General features: G+C 39.4%; 1 protein-coding gene across 2 annotated transcripts; it reads left to right on the forward strand.

The window, feature by feature from the left end:
• Positions 1-11,820: 11,820 nt before the first annotated feature.
• Positions 11,821-25,196, forward strand: LOC124406266 (high affinity choline transporter 1-like). 2 transcript variants are annotated; one of them, XR_006929204.1, is made up of 14 exons: positions 11,821-12,061; positions 16,562-16,764; positions 18,344-18,451; positions 18,762-18,990; positions 20,224-20,452; positions 20,605-20,842; positions 21,245-21,351; positions 21,477-21,580; positions 21,680-21,810; positions 21,922-22,196; positions 22,517-23,089; positions 23,237-23,430; positions 23,748-24,081; positions 24,443-25,196. XR_006929204.1 is itself a non-coding variant. In XM_046881622.1 (13 exons), the coding sequence occupies exons 2-13, from the start codon at positions 16,593-16,595 to the stop codon at positions 24,010-24,012; spliced, it is 2,625 nt and encodes an 874-aa protein (XP_046737578.1). In that variant the 5' UTR covers positions 11,821-12,061; positions 16,562-16,592; the 3' UTR covers positions 24,013-24,288. The 2 variants fall into 2 exon arrangements, 1 of the variants encoding a protein (XP_046737578.1); XM_046881622.1 differs by lacking the exon at positions 24,443-25,196 and having other exon boundaries at positions 23,748-24,288.
• The last annotated feature ends 614 nt before the right edge of the window (positions 25,197-25,810 follow it).

Consider the following 25,810-nt stretch of genomic DNA (forward strand, 5'->3'; position numbering starts at 1 on the left):
TAAATGTTAAAGTAATTTTTTTGAAATTTAAAAAAAAAAAAAAAAAAAAAAAACATGTTCAATTCATTCCAATGCGAGAATAACCGTTATATTGTGATTGCTATTAGTTGATAATATTATTTGACAAATAGCCGTGATCATAGAATTCCATCAAAAGTGCCGTAAAAATAAATTAGAAATAAAAACTAGTGTAGACTTTGTTATTGAGTATCATGTGAATGAAAATTGAATACGAGAGGCTGCAAGAAATGTTTCATTTTTATATCCCGATCTTGTAAAGTCCTGCTTTCAAGTTTAAGTGCATGCAGGACGTATTTAGTGTGATGTATTCACGTTGTACTTACGTTTGCAGAAAATTCAAAAATGTTTCAAAGCATGATATTGTCTAGGCTAGTTAACGAATGTTACGATTAACTTATTACCGCCTCATTCGCTTGTCGTCGATCAGTCGATAAATGCAGGTCTGTGAAGACTGAAGTTGCGAACATAACACGCATACCTGCAATTTAGTTTCGAACATATGTATCTCAAGAACTCACGAAAATGAAAAGCCGATTACTTGAACTAGCATTTTTATGAGAAATTTTTAGTTGCCGAAGAAACTAGTCGTAGTTCGAAACGAGTTATTCCGTAGAAAGCGGCATTAGAGTTGAGAAAATTCTACAATACTCGCTGACGAAATTTTTCACTTCGTTTTCAAAGACATAATACGAAGTGACACGAATTCCTCATTCCAACAAACAGACAGAGTCATCAAAATGAGCTCGTAATTTATCGATCACGCTGTTGACGGTATACTCGCTTAGTAAAATCCAGAAACTGCCTTTCGCAAATCTCTAGAGATTTTTGTCCCATCCTCGATTGTGAACTCAAATACCTTGCTTGCATATATTATCATACTGTCATTTCTTTTATCTGACAATCCAACGCAGTTCGTCACTTTTCAATTCAATAGTACACAATTCGAGTACTTTAACTGCGCTTCACAAAATCATCCGCCAAAATATTTCATTCCAGTCAAGGGAAAAATTGGTAAATCATTTTTATAAAAGCACATTTACCACCAAAGATTGGTGGTTCGTAAATAATACTGAACTAATTTTTGAAAATTGTGAAAGCGTATGTGAAAATATCGAATTGACATACAGTAAAACCTCAATTATCCGAACCATGACTTAATTTATCCGAACGCTCAATTACCCGAACGTCAGCTCAGAAAGTATATTTTTGGTGCGAAATATACATTGTTGCTCGCTGAAAAGTGTGGAGCAGCCGTTCGTTGATTGACAATAAGACGACTATGTAAAACTAATGCAATAAAATAATCTTTCGGTGTTAGAAAGCGGTTCAAAATGTTTGTAGATATTTAATACGAACTGTTTGTCGATTTGAGTTTGTGTTGTATGAAGGCGTATTATCATAACTTAAGATAAAAATTGCATCTCGGTTATACAAATTTTCGTTCATCCAAACTAGGCGTGGAGACTTTTGTTCAGGACATCGAAATGAACATCATTCACGAATGTGGGCCGAATTCCCATAACATTTGTGAGGTGTTCCTCCTCCCAACTAACAATCGTTATCACTAGAGGTGGGACGCAAAAATTTGCAAAATGCATCGCTCTACTCTAAAATCGTTAAAAAATAAAATTCGTTATCGCGAAACTCATGCTACTTGTAACAAATTACATATTGATTTTTTTCAAAACATTAATTATATGATATGACACATGAACATTTTCTGTGGGGTATCGAAATCTATATACGATTTTTGTGTGTATTCTCTTGAAGGACCTATTTGAATTCTATCGTCGAGACCGGACACAAACAACTGTACACAACATTTTGATGAGACCTGATTTATCCATCCGACATTTTAAGCAGGGTAGATCGCTCCCGGAATCGTTATTATTATTTCTATTGCTACTATTATGTACGTTATTTGTACTCGAATTTTTATCTGCAGTTTGCAATCCATGGGTAAATGCTCAGATATGTGTACTTGAACTCGCAGTATACAGAGTACTTTATTTTATTCGCCCCAGTACCCAGGCTGATTACTCCGAAAATAAGCAAGATACGAAATAATGTTTTTTACTAAATATTTAAGGCTTGAAGAGGAAAGAAGATGAGAGTTTCATAAATTTCGTAGGTAGACCCGTCAAGGTCGGGTGAAGGTCAACTTGATTTCTTTTCAATTTAGTAGATGTTTTTCATCGGCATCTGAGAGTACGTCAAATTCTGCATCAAGGAGTTCCCTCGTGCTTAACACCTAAATTTTACCGGCAATAAGATACGAACCGGTCGAATTTCTACGAAGCAAGGTACTTAATAATTGAGGACTCAAGTATTCTAATTCTGAAAGCTGTTTGTTTGTATCGTACTTCATTCATTTAATACCAAAAAATAACGCAAGTTCGCTTTCTATTTTCCAACTTTATTTCCAACAGCTTGCGGTTGACAACAAGTGTCCAACCGCTTAAGGGAACACGTCAGCGAAACTCTAAACTTTTTCGATATGCTTGAAACTTCATTCCGTTACGTTCCACATGTGGCCAGTTACTATTTAAAATAACGTCAAAAAACTCCTTGCGTTACAATTCTCATCGAAAAAATCTGAAAAAGTTCCACAGCCACTACAGGAGTGCAGAGAACAAAAGTTACCATGGAAATCGCAATCCGCAAAACGGATGACCTAATCGTGGTATGGAACGAATGACTAGTTGACAGGAAAAAAAAACCACATCAGGAAAAGTGGCGACATTAGCGAATAGAACTTCGTTTATTCTACGCCCAACCTACCAGCACACAACACCGCTATTCGCAATACCGTTTCTTCCTCGCTCCTTGCCTCTAGAGATTTTTTTGGGTTACTTCACCTTTGATTCCATCCTTTATTGGTACCGTTTCTATCGCTATTGTACCTTTCACCTTTGTTCTGCCGTTTAGCTTCACTTCCTTCCTTCCACCGACCTTTACTACCGTTTTTCTCTTGTGTTATCTCTAAGTTTCATTTAAATTAAAATCAGTGTCTGTGTGCCCGAGTCACCGGCTAAGGTAAGGCTGTTGCCATTGTATCGAATCGTTACGAAGTTGCTCATATTTTCTGTTTTCTCGTATCGTCATGATTTCCTTGACTAATTAATTTCGTATCGTTGTCTCGTTGAGCGACCTCGTTACTACCGAATAAGTATTTCTCTCATATATTTAAATTTCTTTGATTTTCCGGTAATTTTCTGTTAAACTGCTTCTGTAATTTCTATCGTTTTGATTTATTCCTTAAGGTATTTTTCTAAAAAGACCCGCCAAGTACCACTTGTACAAACCAGCTTCCATGACAAACTGCTGTCGCCTTCGTAAAATCACAAATTATATCCCATCGACAAGCGTAGTAACAACAGGATTGTGATCTTTGATTATTAACAATGCACTAATTCTTATCGTGTATCTCATCGTAATAAGTACGATAGTATACGGTACCTAAGTCCTCAACTGAGGGTAACAGCAGTTTAACGTTACAATACATAATATAATAAGAAATAACATAATAAATTCGGTATCTTTGCAATCTGCAAAGTAATTGATTTACATAGTATTTTTTCTTCGGCATAAATCTACCGAAGTACAAATTTATGTTCATAACCGACTTCCTTTTTCGTATATGCATTGTTTTGTCTATTATACACTTAATCACTGTAAGCTGTGATTTGTCAGACATCATTTTCGTTTCCATCTGTGAATCACCCAGCACCCACGTCAGTACCGTTTGCGCCCCCTATAGTATCTCATCACAATAACGCGTCCATTCATTTTATAAAATGATGAACATAATAGAAAGTTTATCGTGTTGCCGGCCTTCAAAATTTTTATAGTTTTATAAAATCGCACATTTATGCAGTGTTTGCCTTACTCACCGTTTTCCGATGGTGCTGGAAGAATCTCTGTCTCCAGGAAGTTCGCATCCTTTTGCGATATCGCAACTGCGATTTTTAGAGTTCAGTCAGTTTGAAACTTTCTACCTAGTGCAGTTCACTGCTAAATAGCTATACATTTTTTTTTCTCTTAATTTCTCATCGATCAAACTGACAATAAGCGTAGAGACCGATTTGTATTTTTTGAAATATCTATATTTTAATCATTACCTGATTTATACGGGCTTGAAGAAGTTACATTTATATCAGGAAACGGTTAAAAATGTGATTGGGCCATTCGTTTTTGCTGGCTGATCTGGAAGGTTCATAAATTAACTAAAATATAACTAAATAATCACGAATAAAACTGTGGAAGAAATGTTGAATAAAAAAAGGACGACTGTCAATATTATCACCGATAAACTTGAATTTCTTTATAGCGCCTGAGGACCGCAGCGATTTTTCAATATTCGTCGCCAAGTTCAAGCCGAAACGCGAGAATTCCTGACTCGATCAGACCAACTTTAATCAAGAATCGTCACTCAGGATGTCTAATCAGCACAATACTGCACCAGGGAGTTCGTCTTCGAATCTATCGTGAGAGATTTGTCTGTTGAAACTTAGGACTAAACCATATACTCTCCGTTCCACTAATCTGTAGCATTTTTATCTGTAGTATTAACCGATATGCGTCCCGTTAGAAATTGCAAATATTTACAGAATTGGAACGACTCCAATCAATAGGATGCCGATTGCTATGGATGCGGATTGCTACAACATGTCTCACCGAAACCGAGGAAAATGCATCGTCTTTATGAACGAGGAATTCTTATCAGGGAAGGATAACGGAGGCAGATTCACTAAGGACATCGAACGGATTCAGACTACGTTCTCTAATTTAGGTTTCAGAGTTATAGTTCATGCTAACCTTGTCCGCAGCGCAATTATGGAGGAAATTGAAGAACGTGAGAACTTTCATTATTTGCATTTTTAATGGATTTTTGTATTAAAGTCATTATTCATTTCCAGTGAGTAATGAAGATTATACTCATGACGATTGCATCTGCATATTTGTGCTAACCGATCACGGACCGGAATCCGGAGAACTCATGGCTTTCGATAAACCTTATCATTATAACACGATTTGGAAACTTTTCGCAGCTGGAAAATGTCGGAACTTAGCCGGAAAGCCGAAATTATTCTTCTTTCAAGTGAAGTGTTGATTGAATAATGCAAAAAGTCATTAACGTCAAGAAAAAGATTAATTCTCATCAATCCTACGTGTTTCAGGCTTGCGAAGACCGCTACGTTGACAACACTGTGGAATTCGTTAGTGATGATAACATGGTTCACAGAATCACTGAACAATCAAATATGGAACACGAATCGGAAATAATGCCCGATGCAGTTCCCTTTGGATTCCCAAATTACATAAATCCCCGCGATTCGACCGAGGAAATGTATAAAATTCCCTTGTATGCTGACTTCTTGTTAGCTCACAGCTCTGCCGAAGGTACGCGCTGATTTATTTGATTCAATAGCAGTTTCGTTCCTAATTAAATTGCATTATTTCTGCTAGAACATTAACTGAATTCATTCAAATTCCATTCTTCATTCTTGAGCTTCGATATCACAGTTTTCCAACCGGAAATTTGCTGATAAAATTTCTTCTGCTGCAGACTTTCTCATCATGCCCGGTAGTACAAGTGGAACTTGGTACATTCAGACTTTGTGTGACGTACTAGACGAGTCAGCTAATCAGAAGGAATTATTAAAAATGTTGTGTACCACTGCAAGAAAAGTAGCTATCGAATGTGAACATGCGGTCCACAGCGCTACGGAGACGAGTGTAATGAAGAAAATGCCTTCATTTACGAGTTCCTTAACGAGGAACTTGTATATCACACCAAAAAGGTGGGAAATCATTTTTTATCACACTTTTGCAGTCAAGCGGGACCAAAGTCGCCGATTTCATCTTAGTCTTGTAAGGTTAGGTACGCGCATGCGCAGTTCACAATTGCTTCACTTTCGTCCCTAGGGAGAATAAATTGACCACCTGACCACTTTTCATGCACTTGTTATAAAAACCGTGTGTGACAAGGGACGAAAGTTTATGATCGCGACTCGTGTGATTGTGCAAACTTCGCGCACGTTGCAATCGCCAACTTTCGTCCCTTGTTACACATTACACTATTACTTACTTAAACTTACGTTTGCTTATTTTTACTTACCTATACTTACCCTACTGCATTGCTCCAACGTGACGTCATAATCAATATTTTTTCTGCATCTGCAAGAATAATAATTATATCGAATGTCGTTGTCGTTGTTGTTGTTATTGTTATTATTATTGCTAACATTATTCTGACTATTATCGATATCATTTTCACTCTTGTTTTCATCTTCCTATCACTCATGGCTAAATACTTCAATACATAGGAGAGGCCAAGGCAGAGAGGGCATTTCGGCAAAAAAAAAAAATATTAGATTTTTTGTTTTGATTAAGAATCTTTCTTTTATCTCATGAAATTCGCTCGTATCTCGACCATCTCATGTCCCAAATATTTGTTCATCCATATTAATATTTAATTCGTAGTTTTTATACTTGTGTTATTCAATCGTATCAACCAAAATTTTGGAAATAAACGCAAAAGTTTGAGCGAACCTTCTGGACCATCTTTTTTATGACCGAGTAAAAGCATTTATTCGTATGTGAGAATTTCTCTCGGAACAAGTGATCTTTTGGAATGGTTCAGGTACTAAGAAATTGTTTCATGAAGCGAGGAACAGACGTTATACTGAAAAAAATGAGCAGAACATTATCGATTTTTTTTTGCCGATGTGCCCACTTTACCCCGGTCTCCCCTACATGAAATTGCTGTACAGAGCGTCTAGAAATGTTGTTAGAAGTTCTTGAAAAAGTTAACATGATTTCCAGCTAATGGAAATAAACATATTATGTTACACACACAATCATTTTGTATCAATTAAGAATTAGAGATCCAGAGATGATATATTGGGCGATTAATATGTGAAACTCAGCATAAAACTCTAGAACTACTAAACCGATTTTAATTATTTCTTTTCTGGCGTGTATAACGACATTTGTGAGCCAAGTCGTAAAAGGATCACACACTTAGGCCAACGATGGCTAAGCCATTACGGATGTAGGAAAGTTATGTTCAAAAGTTTTCCAGGTCTCGATGAGCTCTACAAAAAAGTCCGTGAGAGCATGTCTAATTGCTTTACCACGTGACGTATTTGAAAATATTCTGCTAGTTTAACTAAATATTCTTCGCACTGCTTGTTCCTGCTGCTTCGCAAGGATTCTTCCCATTTTAACTAGAAAAACTTGTGGTAAGTTTTACCGAATGTCATTATATTTTTTTTATTTTTCACAGCCCTCTCACCAACCCGAGTGCTAAGATGCCAGTTAACCCAATGTCGGAAGAGTATAACATGAGTCATGCCAACAGGGGAATATGCTTAATTTTAAATCATGAAGAATTCGAACCAAAACAATTCCGCAAGCGGGTGGGAACCAGCATTGATGTCAAGCGGATCAATAAAATTTTCACCAAATTAGGCTTCGAGGTTCTCGTTCGTAACAATCTTAAGCACACTGAAGTACTCGATGAGATAAGTAAACGTGCGGAACTTAACTCATTACTCTTATCCAATTACTAAATTCATAATTATGAAATGTTTGACATGATTTTAATCCTACTTCTTTTTCTTAACGTGAATTAACAATTAACGTATGAGGTATCCGTCTTTGAATTTGTTCATAGCACTTCTAAATTATTTCAGATTTTTCTTTTTTATACATTTCTAAAAGAAAGAAAACTTCGGTTTCGAAAATTTGGAAAAAATTCTCCGATCCAAGACGAACACTTTAGGCCGAATTGGAAGTGGGAACTATTGTTGTAAATCCATACGTTTTAGTTTTTTTCAGCCTGTTGAAAACTCCGAATTTAAATTTTGCAATTCTGGCTTTAGATTCGCTATCAGTGGCCCGTTAAATCGCACGGTAGCAATTTTCTGCCCAATCCATTCATTCATTCTCATGATATCATTTTTACGTTGTCATTTTGTATTTTCTTATCAAAATCATTCAAAAACTGATGAACCGATCGATGGCAGAATCTGATCAGTTCCAAGTTTGGCAAAGCCGTGTCGACTGAGACCAAAATCATTCGAATCCAGTAACTGACAAACAGTTCTTGAGATATCATTGGACAAAAAAATTGATCACATACGTACCTGCATACAGACAAACAGACGTCCCGCTGAAAATGATTGGAGGTGATTTTTTACACTTCAAAACTTGGCGATTTAGTGAAAACTTAGCTTTTTATTTTTGGGGTAATTACAACAGCTTTCTTTTTTCTCTGAAAACAGAAAAACAGGAAGTTAATTTTGAAGAAAATCAAAAATGGCAACGGAAAATCATTTGTCGAGTTGGCGTGGAATACCTAGTATCTGTACATCGTTCATTTTCAGTGAGTTCATCAGACCATACGAACAACGACTGCGTGTGCGTATTTGTACTGACGCATGGGCAGGGCTCCAATATGATCATGGCGAAGGACGCTAGTTACAGCGCTGACAAAATCTGGCAGCCGTTTCTCCCCGAATCTTGTGAATCATTGGCTGGCAAACCAAAATTATTTTTTCTTCTGGTAAAGAAACCGTCGTATTAAGCCGTTCGTTACGTTAATCCAGTATTCAACACCGAGTTAGCGATACTTTTTTTTCGTTATTTTTGCGAGAGGCTAACGAACCAGCTGGAGCATGGTATCTTCTAGAAATTTTCGCTGAAACACAGGTTTTCGAAACTTGCATTCCAATCTAAATGTAACAGGTTTCATGGAAAATGATATCACTCACCGGTTTTCAATTCTTAACAAATTGAGTCAAATTAGTAAAATGTGATTTAATCGTTTAACAGGCTTGTCGAGGAGAACAAAACGACGGTGGCATTATGCTAACGTCGCAGTTCGATGATGTCCAGGCAGAAGCTGTACTTACGTATGACATTCCTACGTATCCCGATTTTCTGATTTCTCGCAGTTCCGCAGAAGGTATGTTAGACTATTTAAATTGCAAAAAAATTTCAATGTCGATTTGAATTACTAATATAACTTCTCATACTCTGCGCCTGACGCTATAATTTGCTTTTTGGCAATTTCTGTTCACCAGGGTTTGTTTCGTGGCGTAATAGTCAGGAGGGAACGTGGTACATTCAGTGTTTGTACTCCGTTCTGAATGAGTTGTCAGAGACGACTGATCTGATCTCGATGCTGACGAAAACTGCGCGCAAACTGGCTACTCAATTTGAATACAGCGAAAAAAGAAATGGGTTCTACAGCGGCTGGAAACAAGTTCCATTCACAACGTCGATGTTGATGAGAGACTTATATTTGAAATCAAAATAATGACGGAAAGCTTTTATCAATTACTCATCTGACATTTATGACAAAGATAAGAATTTATTCCCAACTCAACCATAATAAAGCTGACTTTTTTTACCTGAAAAGCGGGACAAAAGTGGCAAATTTTTCCCGCTTAACTTTTTTCCCTCATTGGCGGCAAAAAAGTGGCAATTTTCTCCCGCCAATCTCATTTTTCCACAAGTCACAAGTGGACTTTTTTCCCGCTTAATGCGGGAAAAATGACATTAACCGGAAAAAAGTTCACTTTTTTCCGCAAAATGGAAATACGATAGAATAATTACACGATAGAATATGATAACGATGACGATGACGATGACGATGACGATAATGAAAAAAGAATATTCTTAATTGAAATACCCCCCGACTACCTAATATACATCTTGTAGCGCGGATCCAGGGAGGCCGGAGGGCGAAGGGGGCGGTACCCCCCTCACCCCCCCAGTAGCTCGTATATTTGTAATTATTTTCCTTCGGCTTTGACACAAATGAGGTCTTCAAATGTTAAGACTCATTTTGATAAATCAATATTGCGACAAATATTTCTTTACTAATCTAACATTATCTGAAAATAATGCACACCGATGAAAAAAAATAAGGGCCACGGGGGAGAACCAGGATAAAAATTCATTTTGCGAATATCTCAATAATACTTTATGGATAAGTAGGTGCACATACGGAAATTAATGCTGCGATAGCTAATTTTTCTTAACTCTTTCCAGGTGACACGCGGCGAGCTGAAATTCTCAAATTGTAATTCATTGCTAACGTAATTGTTGTAAAAACTAGCTGTCTCAGAATCAATTTCAATGATGTACTAATCAGGTTTTTTTTTAAATAAAATTTTCAACCAGGTTCAATTGCCAGCTGAATTAGGATATTACTTGGAAAACTTGCGCCGTTGCATCTAGCCGCGTAGTTGCTGGCTAGACTGTGATAAGATGTTTAAAAATGTTGCCTGTAAAGATGAGAAAATTTGAAAACCGTTTACCGCTTGCGTTTCTCCAAATTTATCTGGTAACACAAAATTATTTTTTTTACCGGTAAGTAATCGGTTTTTTAATTATAAGCCAGTTGTTACATTATCCAATTATTCTACTTCGAGATTACGAAATCTCGATTTATTCATTATTTTTGCCATACGAACACCAAACATTTGTAGTACACACTAGAAATTTCAGCTGAGACTCAGGTTTTGAATACTTGTAATTCTAGAATTTCCTACAACCCGAAATCCAAAATAAAAAATTGGCCTCATTCTTCAGCTCAGCGAGGTACTCATGATGAGTGGATGAGCAGATGGACCGCCAATTCTGAATCAGCAATGGTCTGACGAGTACATTACGTAGAGTGGCCAATGTATTCTTGTTTTTGTAAAGTTTATTCGACTTTGTCGTTGATTGTTATTAACCAATTCAATTATGCATAATACATACTTTATATGATTTTTCAAATGTTACCCCTTGCCTCGACCAGGTAACATGAAAATACAATTGGATCTTTACCTAAAATTCGATTTATCTGATGATTTTGTAGACATTCTTGTTCAAGACAATTAAAAAAAAAATTAAAAAACGTCGTTTAGTAAGTACGGCACGTCATGGGATTTCGAACAAGGAAAAAAAGCAAAAAGTCCACACAAATATTTTACTTAATATTAATAATTATTCTGTAATAAAACATGTGGACGCTCTGGTTTGCCAAACGTCACAATCCGTTGATTCTCCGTGATCCCAATCTCTCTGTGGCTTCCAGTCAACACTCCGTTAGTTATCCTACTCTGTCGTAAATGAAATAAAAAGTTAAATTTTTCCTAGCTTTCATAATTTAATCATTTGAATTGTTATTCATTTTGACTGTAAATTAACACGAATTACAATATGTACGTATTATCAAAAATTTTCCATCAAGATTTCTTGGTTAGATATACAGAGTACGAATTGAAATTGGGGGAAAAAATAAAACATCTTAATTTTTTACGGAAACGTTATTGGCGGACACATAATTTTAATAATATTTTCACTTATTAGAATTTAAAAAAAAATTGTATCGGACATCTGTTCATAGCCACTTACCGCGTAATAAGTACTTAAAATAGCAATTGAACAATGATAGGTACACCAAACTGTAAACTGTCATGAGAAAGTCTATGTTGTTGAAAAATTTAACAACGACATATGACCTACTCGTTAATACGTTAAAATAAGAATAAACAAAAAATTAGCAGAATACATACACAAGTACGGAACTTGGTTTTGTCGCTGAATTATAACAGACACAACTAGCTCTACTGCTTGCATCACTATTTTGCGGCTTATAAATTCCTCGCGATCCACTCGAAAAGGTACAAGAACTTCGGAACTTGGACTCGCGTCGAGGCCGCCCGCGGTGCACCAGTCGTCATGTGTCAGACCTTCGAAAATTTTCTGGACGCACCCTCAGTAGCGGGAGTTTGCGCGAATGGATCAATACGGCGGTTCCCCAGCACGTGGATCCAGCCCCTCGACGGTCCAGCGCGGATGCTGGGCCAGATATTCAGTCGTACGATTCTCGTTTCACGGCGACGTTTTCTCGGGCTTCATCTCGACTCGTGTACCAAAACTCACGTTTCGCTTCGGGTTCACGTTGAACTTTGGGCCGATATTCCACACAGGAAGATGAGATCACCCTGAATCACGCTGGACGAAAGTTAAAACGGTGAGTGTAAACATCGTCGAATCAAAATTAATTAAAGGAAAAGAAAAATTAATTAACCCTAAGAAAAGCCGGTTCGTCTCATACTTGAGGATTACACCGATTTTTTTGTGCCAAAGCGGTTTCCACTTCCATCGGTACAACGTTCATACAGATTCGTGAATCAGGGCTCATGGAATGTAGATTACCTTTCGACAAACCGAGTGAAATCAAATATAATAGTGCATTTTACGACCGCTCGTTACGTGACTATTTCGTAAGCTTTTACAACCACCACACAGCGTTTTTTCTTCCAGATCGGTGTGCTCATTGATACTTAAAATATTGTACTGATTCCGTAACTCTGTATTTGGCACTGCTGCAGAGTTGCAGTGAAGGGTAATTGAGACAAGTGTTTGCATGTGTACTCGCCTTGCATTGAGCAAGGAAGTTTTATTTACGAAATTTCACTGCACCGGTTACTATAGACACAGTCTTGAGAAGCTTTCCTTGGTATCCATTAAATAAGGATGATGTTACCCTGCTGTGCGCTGGTTTTTCGAGTGGATTATATGTATACTCAGCACTCTTGGTGTATACCAGCTCAGGTCGCGAACTCATACTTACCGCAAACCCCCCGCTTATACTCGAAGAAACTGATACATAAATATTTTTGCCGACTCTCAAACCTTGGTATACGAGGATAGCGTGCGATAATGAGGTGATTATACCGCTTCGAAAGAATTCTTGCGCGCTATTATATTATATTATACTCAATGTGAAAGTGCCTTGTTATCATAATTTCTTCACCTCGAAACCGCTGCGTTATGGTGTAATAAACAATCAAAAAAGAAACCAAAAAAGAGGAGGGGGTGAAAAAGCCAATACGAAAGGTACGTTAATCTGCGAGAATTAAGGCTTTCGAGTTATGAGGTTGAAATTTGAATTCCATTTTTTGACACAAATTTCATACAACGACGTCGGTTATATCCGATGTTGAATTGCATTTGAATCATTCGAGTTGCCCACCACTGATCGATCGCTTCTCGTAATAGGAGTAATTCAACAAGGACCCTTACCGCCAACTAATCAACCCAGAAAATGATTCACTCCCGTACTAAGAACAATACATTTCGAAACGATCTATAAACCCAGCATTAAGGGCTTAAGAGCATTTAGAATGCTCACAGCGCAGGAGTTTCAACGATGCAGCTGTCCCGGAAGAAGGGTTGAACGTTTCACTGAAACGGTGTAGTACGATACAGGTTGAAAGTTTGAAAGCGGCGTTAGATTTCATTTGCATCACTCACTGTGCAGAATATGAAATGTCTTTTTACACTTTGGCGAGAATAGGCAGGTGAAGCAAAACCTTCGGAATGATTTTTTCTACGTATGTCAACGCGAGACTGATCGCTGGACAGAACCGTTCAAATCCGGAACCCTGACACCTTGCCATTTGCCCCCGAGCTTCACGGTGATGGATTCCATGATAATTGGCACGTCGTGTTTCCGGCATAATTCATGGTGCAATGTCGTCAAACTTGTAACCCTCGATCACTCCTTCGGAACCCATCGTTAACTCGACACTTGGCTGTCATTCCAGACCCAGCATGTTTCTCATCCCTCTACGCCACGAGAAATGAATATTCACCCTTTCTTTGCAAACCGTCCGCGGTAAATTCCTGCTAGATGTTGATGCACAGCCCGAGTGTCTGCAGCCATTGTTTGTTGAAAAAAAAGCTTCTCTCTTAGCCATGCATGTCTGTCCGATTCACATCTGTCATTATATCCAGAGAAGATTGAATAATCGAACATCAAGTCAACATTTACGGTCGAAGTTTTCAACAGCTTGACTCGGCTGGTTGAGTAACATGCGAATTTGATAAGCTGTAGTGGGTCTGTGTGCCGGTGTAATGGAATTTGGACGGAACGCGGCACGGTGAGCTTGCAAAGTGCTGGCAGGCTCGCGTATATACGCCTCGGAGAAATTGCAACCTCTAATATAGTGGCCCCTGTGCAGAAATTGAGGGCTTTCAGCGTTTCGTACCGCGGGTAATGACCCCAGAGAAATAGGTCGTCTCAATCTAAAACCGTTGTAGCGGCTGTTGTAAATTGAAATTTTGGCTAATTGAACTTTGTCTGATGCCTGTATCACACAGGGTGAAAAATAGCAAGTCAAAGATCTCATAATTTCAGCTCCGTTGGAGGATCGACAGTCGATCGTCACTCGCCTTGTGCACGACCCGTGAAATGGAGTTTAGTAGGGTTACGTATACGCGGAAAGGGTGCAGGGTATCGTGGGGAAAAATTCGCTGGACTTTAAAGTGCACCAGGTGCAATCGATACTGTGACTGGAACCGCGAATTCACGGCTTTAGCATATACGATTACAGCGTGTTCGACTGATAATTGTTCGCTACTCCCGAGCCATCGTGATATATATGCTAGGGGTATAATGCTAATTGCAAGCTCAACTGCTCGTCCACCAATTAACAGAGGGTTTAATTAAATTATTGAACTTCGATGCAGGGATCGCAGTTTTCGAAAAGTTTCATTTAAGCTCTCTGTTCAAGCTTCGTGATATTTTCTGAACTCTAGATGAAGTAGTTCAAGCGGAGCGTACGTTTGTTATTATACAACGGATTTGTCGCTGCGGGAAAAACTGATTCTCAAATATTAAATCTCCTTTTCCTTTATTCTGCGCAAAAAAAATTCCTCACAGTTTCGACGGTATTTCCCCCGCAAGCTCTGAATGGGCGTGCGTTAATCTTCGTCGCACGTTATTTTTTATCACGTCATAGGAAAGCCTCGTGAGATGTAATAACGAAAATGTTGTATACAGAGAGCAGAAATTGTTTGGGGAAGTTCATTCGGCGTCTGGAGGTTCGTAGGATGAGCCTGACTGTAAATACTTGAATAGCCCGGCTTGTTAATTTAAGCACATTCTTCGCGCATTCCAGGAGCTTCCATTTACAAGGGTTGAAACTGTTGGAAGCTACGTTTGGCCCTGCTCTCGAGTTTCCACCGGCCGTCTACACGTCCAGCTCCATTCGGTATTTCACAAGGATTCGTTTCCTTGCAGATCCTATCCACGTCACAATTGTTTTACACGCTACGTATGTGCATCACGGTGAAGACGCTGCAGGCGTCACTTTGATTAGAGTATACGGTGTTCGCATATTCATAGAGTCAGACTGAGGTGCCTCCTTTAAACTCGCTGACATTACAGAATTCTCTTTGCTACGGAGAAGCCGGTTTTTTAAGTTCCCTTTGCACGCAGTCTTCGTAAAGCAACACTTATATTACACACGCGCAGAGCGAAGCTCTCGAAATTGTTTCACAAATATATTATTCGTTGGAAATAATTCTAATGAGAACGGATTTTCATCTCTGAGAAGGTAAAATCTCTTCCGTATACATTTTTCTTTTGATTTCTCAAAGTATGACAAGTCTGCGTTCGATTCGAGGAGTTATAACTCGTTTACGTTTACAATCGCGTGATACAGAAGGGTGTTCTTCAAGAGCTTTATCTTTCATCTCATCTCGTGCTTTCGTGCAGGATACTAATTACAAAAAACATGCGAATATGGTGCACAAGTCGAAACGTCGAGAGTGGTTTTATGCAAAACGAAGCAGCGTTGAAGTGACCCGATTAGCATTATGTAACGAGTTTAGAGGCACTTTAGGTAAGCGTATTATACATGCTATTGAAATAACAATTTATTTCTAGTACTGCGAGAGAGAGAGAGAGAGAGAGAGAGAATCCTTGAAGAGTTCGCGACGTTCAGATTAGCCCTGGCATTTCTCGACTGCGGGGTGGAAATTCAATCAATTCCATTTAGATGTGAAAGTTGACCTGACAATCTGGGAAAAGAGGTCACTGTTCTATTTCAATACCTGAAATTCATGCCTGTGTATAAATTCACCATTTTCTGTACCGACTTCTTTGCCTATTACTGACAATGAAATTTTATACCTATAGTGTTTGAATCCGAATCATTATACCTTCGGTCAAACTGCGGTACGTAGGACAAACAATTCCGCACTTGACACATCCTACTGACAAAGAAACCCCCATTAAATCATCTCGGTTCCGTTGTTCTACATTGTTTCAGAACGAGCTGATGCTTCGACCGTATTCAGGAACATGCTACTTGAAAAAAAAACAAAAAAAAAAAAACACACCAACCCCACGAGTTCACTCGAGCCTGACGGAAAGGTGAGGTACTTCCGTGCCCTTGCCGGGAATCCGATGTGTATGATTTAGCACGAACACATCGCACTTTTATATGGATATCTGCGGATCATGCACGCACTCCGAATAGACCTCGTTTAATATTGGCATTGTCAGCTCTGCGGGTGGCCGGGTCAGGGAGAGCAAAAAATAATAACGGAAGGCATCTTCTTCGCGGTTCAATGGGCACACGGGCTAATCTTGACGTGAACCAGTGAACCATGGCGCGCTTCATGTTCCTGCAGGATTCCTTCCGTCTTAGGTGTAACAGAGTGCCTCTGATGTCTTTAGGGCAAAAGCTGACTCCTTGGAAGACTGGAAGATGGGGATCTACGTGGCAGGTGTCGCTGGGGTGGCTGTATTCTACGCTGCTGTTCTCGGCGTTGGTGTTTGGGCAGCGACGGTGAAGAAGAACAAGTTGCAGAGAGGCCAGGACGACATGCTGCTGGCGAACAGAGGCCTGGGTCTCTTCCTTGGTGTGCTGACCCTCATCGGTGAGTGATGTTGGAGGCTCTTTGCCCGGCGCTATCTTTTCATTGTCACGACTAAGACCGCGTCGCGTTAAGTCAGTTAATTAAGGCGGTTCAGGTCTCGGAATTTTGTGCAGCTGGGTTGAAAAAATGGATTTAGTTAGACAGTGAAAACCGTCGGTATAGGCGGCTATTATGCCTCTCGAGAGAAAGACGGGAAGTCCTCCGGTGCGCCGTGGAGAACTCCGACCTTTTCTACTTCATATTTCATTTGACTTAATTAGTGGAAAAATTCTCCGCCAGACCCTTGGCGAACGGGTGAAGCGCTCGAAACTTTTTTTAAATATGAAACAATGGCCTCATCTACTCGGCCTGAGTGCCTGAGGGACTCGGTAATCATGACGGGCGATTCACCCACGGATTTTCCTCGCAGTTCACGTAATTCGCAGATCGTTTCACTCGTCCAATTCTGGATGGACGCGATTTACGATCTTTGGTACGGAATTCCACCGAACGTAAGTGAAGGGACCTTCAATTCGGGTGAAACGAAAAGAGAAATCCGTACAACATCGTAAACCACGCGGATATCATTCGTAATTCCATCGATACGCGGCTTTCGTATAATTGCATACCCAGAGCCATTTGTGTTCCGCATTAGCCATTACCCTAATGAATGTACCCCGGTTACCTGGAGCTGCAGACTGCCGAAGCTTTGACAGTGTGAGAGAGAATTTTCAAAACCTATTTTATCCATTCATCCACGTTCCATCAGCTTTCATTTGCTTCTGCATACTTCGCCATTCAAATCAACCTGCAAGGTACACTGTAAATCAGACTAACGCGACTCTGAGAGTATAAGGTATGTGAAACGTTGAACCACTACTGTCACTCACGCCGGGATTCCTGCCCGGTTGTAAGCTACAGTTGCGGTTCTTTTAAATGCTTTCACATATTCCTCTCTGAAATCCCACACACGCTGGGAAGGGATGGCATATCACAATGCCTCGTTTTTTATCATATTGCTACGTGTTTCCTCCATCTACCTACACGCATACCTTTTTTTCTGTTTGCGTTTTTCCCTTATTATACCACCCGTTCCCGTCGTGTTTTCAGTTCTCAAGTTTTTCATACCTACGTTGGAATAAAAGCCCTCCTATAGCCTGAGAACCATAATGTTGCGCGGTCCCAAATGCTTTCGTCGTTATACTAAACATTCCACTTGAAGATATACTGTTCTCATTAAGGGCATAGCGGTGAATCTCTGTTGATGATCTTTTAATGCAAAACTCCGGATTTTCATTTTATTATACTGGCGATGTTAACTTGTATGAATAATTTTACTAATTGTTTTCTCAAATTTCTTCTTACTCTGAGTTATATATAATTATAAGTTACAAATTAGGATTATCCTCAAAGCTCGTTTGGACTTGTATTCGACAAAGATCCTTACACTTTACAGTGCATAAAGGATCGCTTGTTTCATCTCTTCAAATAGAGTAGTGCTCGTAACGATTCTGTAATCAACAAGTCTATGAGTCTGAATATGGAATGTTTTCAATTCTCAACATCATTCCAACTTCATTAGGATTCATTTTTTCTGCAGCAACGTGGGTCGGAGGTGGTTTCATCAATGGAACTGCGGAGGTGATGTTCACCAGAGGATTGGCTTGGTGTCAAGTACCAATTGGCTACAGTCTGAGCCTGCTATTCGGTGAGTTGGTTTGAATTGAGAGGATGCAGGATGGAAACGGGGGATAAGCTGAAAAAAACACAGATCCTCGGTATATTCCAAAGAACATATCCAGAGTGCTTTCAAAGTCTTTCAAATCAGCGCAATCCCCTACGACAGCTGTAAAGTCCTATACAAACAAATCGTGCCACTCGGTTCGGTCCAGCATTTGTCCTTCAATTGATTTCGTTCGATTAATTACATCGCGATCCGCGTTGAGCTCAACGCATCTTTTGCAAACTATCGACCTGTACTCTTACCTTTTTCAAATTCAATGTCTCTTGTTTCAAAGGTGCCCTGCTATTTGTCAAGCCTATGAGAAACGCCGAGTACGTAACGATGCTCGACCCGTTTCAACAACGATACGGTGCTCGAGTAGGAGGACTTCTCTTCCTGCCGGCTCTTTGCGGCGATCTTTTTTGGTGCGGAGCGGTACTCAGTGCGCTGGGCAGCTCCCTTTCCGTCGTTGCTGGAATCGACTCCAACGTCAGCATCTGTGCCTCTGCTCTGCTGGCCGCAGTGTAAGTAACGACTCGTATTTCCATAAATATATTTTAATTCTCGTTCAACTATAAGTCAACAACCAAGAACCTATATTCTTTTGGTTCCACATGTTGAAAGCAAAACTTTCTGACTACTTGGGTCGTGTCATTCATCGATAAGCAATAACGTTTAACAAAAGTCGTGTAAATGCACACCGAAAATTAATTCGTCCAATACTAATACCAATAATAATAATAATAATATTATTCGCATGTCACGAAAAGGTTTATCAATAAGTTCGACAGAATTTAGTCCGGCATGCATACCGTCTCTGGTCTCGGCTTCTGGGCTGAGGGGTGAGTCAGCAAGCAACCCTCGGTGACTTGATAACATTTTTCCCTCAATTTCACGGCGGGCATCCATCCCATTACGAGATGCAGCGTAGCGAATCGTTCGAGGACCAATCTTCGGATATAAAAAAAGCTTGATTTGTCTCTGAGACGCTAGGGACGACGCGAAACAATAAAATAAAATAGGGAATAGACAAGGAAAAAATAACGACGCCGCAGTCTGGAGGATTCGCTGAGCGGTTCAGTGAAGCGACGATAAGCGTTCGCTCATTTATACATTTGCATTATATTGGAGAACGAATCCCTCGGAGTTTATTTTTTCTTTTGTCACCATGATCATATTTATCCGGATCTTTTGTAATACGTATGCAACTATAAAAATTAAAATAACTTTATTCGAGCAGTTTCTCGACATGGTCGTTCGTTTTCGGGTTCATAGTACTTAGAAAAAATTCAATCCAACAATATGTTTGGTTGAAAAAAAATATTTGCCTGTATTTATACGAATAATTACATGGAAAATAATGTTTTCTGACTACACGAAATATTTCCTGAGGGTTATTGAAATGAATATTTTCGCAGATTTCTTTTCTATGTATGAATATGAAATCTTTATTCGAATCAGGAGGTGTCGGAATAAAGCCTCCTCGAAACGGCTGAAGCAGTGATACGAATACACAAAAGTATTATCCTTGGGCTACGCTTGTTAGCGGTTGTTGTAAAACTTATACTCCTGTCCGCTCCTGGTTCTTGGTGAAGTATAAATATAACGTTGAAGTAGAAACGAGTATCTGCACAATAATTCGATAATCGAATAATTTTTATTTTTGAAACCGTTAAAAAAAGCCAAGAAGCCCGAATATACTCATTCATTTGACAATGAATATTCTCAATATTCTCTTCCAACCACGTTTCTACCAGGTACACGGTTTGCGGTGGGCTGTATTCCGTCGCTTGCACGGACGCCTTGCAGCTCGCTTGCATAACTCTTGGTCTGGCGGTTGCCGCTCCTTTTGCCGTAATGCACCCGGCAGTTTCATTGGAGAAGAATCTACTGACGAAGGACTGGCTTGGCGAAATTAGAGAAGAAGATATGGGCGAATGGATCGACGGCATGCTGCTCCTCGTCTTCGGTGGGATTCCATGGCAGGTATAAAATAACTGTACCATGATACCATCACGCTGGTAGACAGTAGTTCACATACTTTAACCAGCGCAATAATTTCTGCATAATAAAAAAGGGATGTTCATACGATTCCGAAACCAATAACTGTTTTCAAAATCTCGTGTGCTTTGTTACAGGGTTACTTTCAACGCATCCTGAGCATCAAGAGTACCGCAGTAGCGAGAACCTTGTCCATTGTCTCAATGATCGGGTGCCTAACGCTTGCACTACCATCGGCGCTTTTGGGTCTGGTGGCCAAAGCGACGGATTGGACACTGGTGGAAGGTTTCAATCGTACCATAACGAAAGAGGATGGAAACGTGGTTTTACCGTTGGTTCTGCGTTACTTGACACCTCAGTGGGTCTCCTTCATAGGTAAGGTAACATGCAAGCACGGTACCCCATAGGTAGCACACTTGTTCCAATGCCGACTACTAATTGACTTATCAAAGCTGGCAAACCAATTACTATTCACCCGCGATGTGGTAATAACTGTGTGTCAACTCTATATCGACGTTAAGATTCTTTGATGACAAGTCAATTTACAGTTAACTTGTACACTGTTGAATATGAATTGACAACATAACGGGCATTCGTAATTGTTTGGTGGAAAATAGGCCCTTTTTATGAGTCTCTGATTAGTTCACAGCGTTTCCTTACCGGCAATAAGTTAGACCATTCGAGTCGACTGTGTATTACCTGGAAGGCTTAATTTCCTTTCGTAGCTTATCAATGACTTGTGTTTGACGTCCATACTTTTCCATTCTCTTATCACAGGCCTGGGCGCTGTTTCGGCCGCCGTCATGTCTTCCGCTGACTCGAGTATTTTGGCCAGCAGTTCAATGTTCGCAAGAAATATATATCGATTAACGATCAGGCCCAAGGTGAGTAGGGGAGTTTTTTTCATATCTCGCACCATTCCTTCATGTTCTATCCGACTCCATCGACGCGGGAGGTTCCTTTGAGTCGCCGATTTCTATATGTATAAAGATAATTCTCTTTCATACAGGCGACGGAAAAAGAGCTCGCTTGGGTTCTCCGTATCGCGGTTTTGGTCGTATCAGGTCTATCAGCTGCCGTCGCTATGACGGTCGGCAGCGTTTATTACCTTTCGTAAGTATAACGTACCTACACCCTCGTCAATGAAACGAACAATCAATTACAAGTCGTAAGATTTAATCCTAACAACTTTCTTCCGAAATTCTGGGGTAGCTATCTCTGCTCGGATCTCGTTTACGTCGTTTTGTTCCCGCAACTCCTCGCCGTCGTACATTGGCCTAACTTTGTCGACACGTATGGATGCCTCTTCGGATACCTCGTGGCCGTCGTACTACGAGTTTCCGGTAAGTAACTGAAGGAATTCTTCGTCGACCGGTTCGATTTTTTAACTGAAACAAACCACTGCATTTTGTCTCATCGTCAAACTCGGTGAAATCAGAGTTCTTTTTCCTCAGGTGGAGAGAAGGGTTTGGGTATACCACCGCTCATCGAGTACCCATTTTACGACTCCACAACGCAGACTCAAAAGTTTCCGTTCCGGACTGGAGCGATGATTTGCGCAATGATATCGCAGCTTCTTGTCAGTTTTTTTACGAAGAATTTACTCGGCAGAGGGTATTTTCCAAGGTGCTGCGACGTCTTGGGTGTTTATTCGCCGGGAAAACCATCCAAGCAGAGCGGTGTTGTTCAGAGCAGTTCTGGGGCTGCGCTAATTGACGCCGTCATTACCGTAAGTGAACTGATTTGCTATCGGGGGGAAAGCGCGATTGGCCGTTAAACGGTTCAATTGACGGGGCGTGAAATACACAGACCTTCAGAAAAATTGTACCATTCATTCGTTGAAGTATCTCACGCTAATGATTATCGCTGCCGAATACTCGAGCTTTAATTTACTCGACGAAATTTCTCCTCGCAGATCTCACTGCGTAACTGAACAAATCCATGTTTTCCACTTGATGGAACTCGAATTTTTCTCAAAAAACTTATTGACTCTTATATTTTCACGCGGTTATTTTCATCATTGTAGAATTGCGACCATACACGTTTCAGGAACCAACGAATGGGTCAGAGCATGCAGAAAATCGTCATGAGATGCAGAAATACGACGCAAATCGAACGGTCTGCGATGAAGACGCGCAGCATTACGAGACTGTGAATGATATGTACGAGAAGCCGGAGGAACCGAAATCAGATTTTGTCATTCAAAACGCGAACAAGAATTTGCAAAATTTGCAAAGTATCATGCAGTCTCCGGAGGCTAATCAAACCTCCGTCACTTCTTCTGGTCAAAATAATTACTTCGGTGATCAAATACTGACGGTTAGAAATTTGACCGCAAATTCAGCGAGTGTTAGTCGAGCTCCAGTCACACATGGCAGTAACTTGGTAAAGGATCAGAACAAGATCACGAAGAGTAAAACCGTGGCATCCAGCACGTCGGTGAACAACGTGGTTTACGCGAAACCGTCGAACATCGACAGGGCAAAAAAGAATGACAAAATTGCCGACAAGTCAATGATGGAACTCAACCTCAACAACGACTCCAGCGTGGCAAAGAAAAACATCAAAGGTGTGAAGCTGATTGGTATGGAGGGAGGAACTCTGAGGAGACCGTCGTTGCAGGTAATTAGATATCAATGTTTATCATTTTATACTTTTATTACTTTGCGGAATACACGGGCGTTGAAATTCGTGCAATTTCACACTCGATTCAAGAGACAGTTTTACCGTATCGCGCTTGACTCATTGAAAATTTATGTTACGTAACAGGGAACATTCTCTCCCACTCCTTCTGTGGAATTGGTTCATATATTGGACAGAAGACAGAGCAACACTTCGTACGGTCCGAGCTCACTGTCTCCAGTCCCAGGGGTTGAGGCTTGCAGGACTCACGGGACAGCGGTTGATGGTCAGGTCGGGAACGAGCACTGTAGAATAAAGAGGGGCATTGTGAGGCACCACAGGTACATTCAACACTTTCTATACTTGAAACAACAGGCTAAATTACAGCCGAGCATTTGATCGGCGTGAAATAATATATTGTGCAACGAGTGGGCAAAAGTGACGATTCAGAGTGAGTGCGGATGTCTTACGAACTCTGAATCGTTATTGCCCATAATACTTTTGGCAATAAAAATGTAGAATTAGGCGACTTTGGTTGTCTGCTGAAAATGTAGAAAAGACGCTATTTCTCAATGAATTATGACCGCGTTCGGAAATAGCGAATCATTTCTTCATTACTATTTTCGAAACTTGTTCAAACTTTGCTCGTGTTCATCAGCTTCAACGAGACCGGGGACAGAGCCTTAACCACGCTTGGAAGACAGCCGAATTATCCCTCGATGCCGTTGAGACCGGAGGATTGTCGTCTGACGTTGATCAAGAGGGATAACAAAGCTGGTGCAATCGTTCGCCACTCGTCTGTAGTCGATGAAAAGGATTCGGGCGAAGGTCTGGTTGTCAGTCCAACTTACAAGATGTACGCTTCGACGGGAAAGCCTGGAAATTATTTAGTTACCGACGACGAGGCTGTGAGCAGGTTCTAGATGAGAGTGGCATCAGGATCGCGTTTGCAAAGCTCCTTTAAACTAGTCAACTAATAAGAAAAGGATGCAGGAAGTTATAATACGACCCCGTTTTGTGCAGGAGAATATTTCATATTTCACGTACTTTAAACAATTTCACGGTAATTCCGACCATGATATATTTTCTTATCATCTCACAACTATCTACTATGCTCAAACCTGGAACATTATATTTGAAGATTATTTCGAGGAAAAGATGTGTAGTTTCTGTTAGTGAGTTAACATCTGTATTATCTTCGAAAACGGAGAGCTGTTTGATCAGACGGTTTTTTCTACTACATGGAAAGTCGGATTTGTAATTCGTATAATATAAAAATAGTCATAATAATACCATTAGAAATCGTAAATTAGCGAACCGTTGTTTCACATGCGATGTTGTTAATTTTTTTAGAGTACGAGCGTATGAAAAATGTTCGAACCGTTTCTTTTTGACGAATGATGATATTCCGCAGCATTTCCATGTAAATATTATATAGTTATAGCTGTGAAAAGTTTTTCCTGAGTTAAATATTTAATGTACTGCAATACGTGGCAATTGTTAATTACTATTATTCGCGAACTATCGATTTACTATTTATTTTGATGTAATACTAAATGTTGGCAAGGAATTAAATACTCGATTGTATAACTTTGAAGGTATTTATGGGTAAGTATAAATACACACAAAAATATTACATAGCGAAACGTCCAAACGTGCAAATTCATGATAATCCAATGAAATGATATTTTTGCACCAGTAGCTAACTAGTTATAATTAATATCTAGGAATAACATTCGTGTATATTTAATCTTTACAACAATAGCAACAATAATAACGGAGTAAATGGTGTTATGTAAAATGCAATTCTTAAAAAATATAGTGGCCTGATGACCGTATAAAACTTAAGCAGCATATTAATATGACAACAAAAAACACGGTACGATGAAAGTAACGGTGAATATTCATTATATTAAATAACAAAAATCATGAAAAGGTGGGAAAAAATTGACAAACGTGTGCGTATTATCAGTATACTATAGGAAATTTCTAAAAAGACTGATTATGAACTGAAAAATTACATTTTTCTGGACTTTCAATGTCATAAATTTTACGCTGGATGAAATCGAGCAGTTAAATAGTTGAAGGATTTTATTTATCAACTGAGTAAAAATTTGTTGACGTACGGTAATTGCGACCAAGAAGCAGGCTGCTATAGTGTCTACTAAACGTATATCGTAAATTTACCTTAAATACCTAAAATACGTACCAATTAAGAAGAAACTTCTAATTAACACTTGTGTATCTGATAAGAATATTTATGCAATTAATAATTTTGTAAAGTTATACGTAATATCTAGTACCTATATCAGTATTATTACTAACTAACTGATGGTGAACTAAGAGAAAGAGAACCACTGCAAAACTTTTCAATAGTCAATTTTACGAACTGGATGTATCTGTAATATAGAGATTGAAATATTCAACGACTTATCGTTAGTCAACTCCACGTCGAAATTTACTGCTAGTCGTTACTAATTAGTTTGAGGGAGATTATCATAACGTAAAAACGAAATTTTCTAAGGTTTATTAATCATCTAGATGTGCCAGGGAAATTTTTAATTTCTGAACATTAGTTGTATTGTTTAGGATTAGATCAGATTTATTTGAGTGATGGTAATGGATATGCAATGACGATTATGTGTAGGCCTAGATTAATATTAAAATAATGATGTGAACACTGTATGATATTCGAACTATCTTTTCAATTTCTATTATGAC

This window comes from Diprion similis, chromosome 1 (assembly GCF_021155765.1).
Source record: "Diprion similis isolate iyDipSimi1 chromosome 1, iyDipSimi1.1, whole genome shotgun sequence".
Taxonomy (NCBI): domain Eukaryota; kingdom Metazoa; phylum Arthropoda; class Insecta; order Hymenoptera; family Diprionidae; genus Diprion; species Diprion similis.